Below are 3,017 nucleotides of genomic sequence, written 5' to 3' on the forward strand. Positions count from 1 at the left end.
ACCTCTTACCTTTATATCGTGAGTTTCAATCTCACAGCATACATTTCTTCAATTTCTATTAATTCTGCAGCCAATTGAGCATTGACCCACAATTTAGTACATTTTTGCTTGTTAATCCGAGCACAAATGTAGTACTTATTCCAGGCCTGTAGGCGGCGGTAATGTGCTCAAGTGTTGGTTGAACGTTTTATGTTACTCAAGACGCACACACGGAAGGAAACAATCACCAAAATATGTAGCTTATGAATATAATGTTAATTGTAAAATTAACTGAACAACAAACATGTTAAATAACAGTGCAATGTCGCAAGGTGATGGAAATGAACAGGACTCAAAAGAACGCGTAGAAGAGAAGTGGACACCGGAGCCGAACGCGACCACTTCATGCAGGTTCTTGCAGCTCGAACTGGAGCTCAACGCGCACCTTCGTGGGCTCAGCTTCGGAGAACCCGTCCGTTATGTGTACAACCCCCTGGAGTACGCGTGGGAGACGCACCGATGCTACGTGGAGAAGTACTGCCAGGCGGGCCAGAGCTTCATGTTTTTAGGCATGAATCCTGGACCGTTCGGAATGGCACAGACGGGGGTGAGTTGAGCTTTAATTACCGACAGGTCATTCGATATGACGTCATTAGTCATCTTGATTGTATAATGCTAAAAATGGGAACATCTGCATTTCATTGTTTAGTTTAATTTATAAGAAAAATCGAAATGTTGAGCATGCAGTATTTCTTACTTGCTTTCTACGCGTAGTAGGGCGTGAGTATACATGTATTACATATAATTGAAATGTAAATATTACTCCTCCACAACAAATGAAAAGACATCGTGTAAAGCAGAATTGTAAATTTAAGTCCAAAGGCTCTCTGGGCTCCTGACACTAGAAAAATAGAAAAAAAATACCATGGTAGTCATAATATTTTGTTTTAAATCAAAAGTTTATTTTTTTAATACAATATTTTAAAGATTAAGGTCGTAATATGAGAATAAAGTTGTATATTGTCAATAATTTAAAAAATATTTTTAGATGAGTTATATTTTTTCTAGAAATGTCATATTACAAGAATCAAGTTCAAAGTCATAATATTACAAGAACAGCTGCTTGGCTTAGATGTTTGCGTTACTTGTTTGGGTAGATTTTGAAATTCTCTCTCTCTATATATATATATATATATATATATATATATATAACTTTAATCCTCATAGATCTTTATCCTGAAGACACAACTTTGTATTTCAATTACATGACTTAAACATTAAATCTTTATTCATTTTTTTTTCAGTTTGAATCAAATACTACTTTTGCTGTTTTTTGTTAAATTTTGCCAGTTTTAGTCATACATCTTGTTTGTCAGACACTGAAACACATCAATTCGCTGGCAGGATATTAAACACTGTTAGAATCTCCATCTCAATTCTCACAGGTTCCCTTTGGTGAAGTGAATTCAGTTGTTAATTGGCTGAATATCACGGGCGAGGTCGGTCGTCCCAACGATGAACATCCGAAGCGCCGCATCACCGGCCTGGCCTGCACTCAGAGCGAAGTGAGCGGCGCCCGCTTTTGGGGCTTCTTCAGAAAGTTGTGCGGTGAGCCTGCGGCATTCTTCCGCCACTGTTTTGTGCACAACCTCTGCCCCCTCATTTTCATGAGCAGCAGCGGGAAGAACCTCACCCCCCCTGAGCTCAAAGTCCGTGAGCGTGAGGAGCTCCTGCGCTTGTGTGACATTGCCCTGTGTCACACTGTGGAGGCCCTGGGTGTCTCCATGGTGATCGGTGTGGGCAGGGTAGCGGAGCAGCGGGCTCGCCGTGCTCTTGCTGCAGCTGGTATGGACGTGCGAGTGGAGGGCATCATGCATCCTTCCCCGAGGAATCCTCTGGCAAATAAGGGCTGGGAGAGTATGGTTAAAGTTAAGCTTGCAGAACTGGGTGTCCTAGCTTTGCTTTCTAACCACACAATGCCAGAATCCTCTCAGACTCAAGACAATTCATAAGGGGAAAATCAATTCCCCTGTTTTCTACAGTGCTTGTCCTCATTAGGGTGGTGGGTCAACTGGATTGCATTCCAGTTAATTTTGGGTGAGTGGCATACATAGAGTGTTCGCAAATGTATGCTTTTGTTACAGGCAGTACTGTATACTGTTTTTTTGTACGTTTATATTGAATTGTTATACAATGATTTATTTTGCATCAGAATTTCACCACTTCTGTTTATTTATATTTCTGTTCCTTGCATTTGTTATGAATAAAAGGTTATTGTATTCTGTTGATCTGTATGTTCATTCATTTTTGTGATTGATCAACAATCGTGTTTGGCATGGCTGCCACATCTTCACAATTCCATCCATCCATCCATCCATCCATCCATCTATTATCCGAACCGATTATCCTCACGAGGGTCACGGGCATGCTGGAGCCTAGAGGCAGGGTATATTCTTAATTGGTTGCCTGCCAATCGCAGCGCAGCAACCATTTACATAAACAGTAACACTGAGGGACAATCTCGAGTGGTCAATTAACCTCGCATGCGTGTTTTTGGAATGTGGGAGGAAACCTGAGTACCTGGAGACTATGCAAACGCTGGTCCTCTGCACCTTGAAGGACCAGAGAACTGTAAAATTTTAATAAAAAAAAAATCTAGGCTTGCATTTCCTCTTTAACTATGTGCCAATTATTCTTCTGTGACAAATCCACAAATTGTTAAATTATGAAGGTCAAATGACATTGTTCACTTTATGATAATTAAAATTAATTGTAGCATTTGACTGAGTTGTATTTGAAGATTTTTGAAGGCTGCCCTTTGTCTCAAAGAAATCGTGAAAAAATATTTAGAAAAATTATTGCGGTATAAGTGACTCTAAGTCCTGTCATTAGGCTATGAATAAGTGTCATAAACAACCCAGCCAGTCTTCCTGGAAAACCTCTGCTACTGCCAAGAAAAGAAAGAAGCGAGTAAACAACTCCGCAACGGATTATGTGTCCAGAAACAGGACTCTGTCGCTTTTAATAATAGTGAACTA

The 3,017-nt window shown here is 40.2% G+C and overlaps 1 protein-coding gene across 1 annotated transcript; it reads left to right on the plus strand.

Annotated features, from left to right (window-relative positions):
- The first annotated feature begins 187 nt into the window (after positions 1-187).
- Positions 188-2,265, plus strand: LOC148327213 (single-strand selective monofunctional uracil DNA glycosylase). Its single transcript, XM_088309540.1, has 2 exons — positions 188-586; positions 1,425-2,265. Exons 1-2 carry the CDS (start codon positions 284-286, stop codon positions 1,989-1,991), a joined length of 870 nt encoding a protein of 289 aa, XP_088165666.1. The 5' UTR covers positions 188-283; the 3' UTR covers positions 1,992-2,265.
- Positions 2,266-3,017: the final 752 nt, after the last annotated feature.

The sequence above is a fragment of the Idiotropiscis lumnitzeri genome, chromosome 11 (assembly GCF_059441095.1).
Source record: "Idiotropiscis lumnitzeri isolate Australia: NSW breed Sydney's pygmy pipehorse chromosome 11, RoL_Ilum_1.0, whole genome shotgun sequence".
Lineage (NCBI taxonomy): Eukaryota > Metazoa > Chordata > Actinopteri > Syngnathiformes > Syngnathidae > Idiotropiscis > Idiotropiscis lumnitzeri.

Excerpts from the sequence above, each read along its gene's own strand:
- LOC148327213 (XM_088309540.1), top strand. The coding sequence starts at position 284 with ATGTTAAATAACAGTGCAATGTCGCAAGGTGATGGAAATGAACAGGAC. Across the intron at positions 587-1,424 it reads TCGGAATGGCACAGACGGGG|GTTCCCTTTGGTGAAGTGAA; the intron begins GTGAGTTGAGCT and ends CAATTCTCACAG.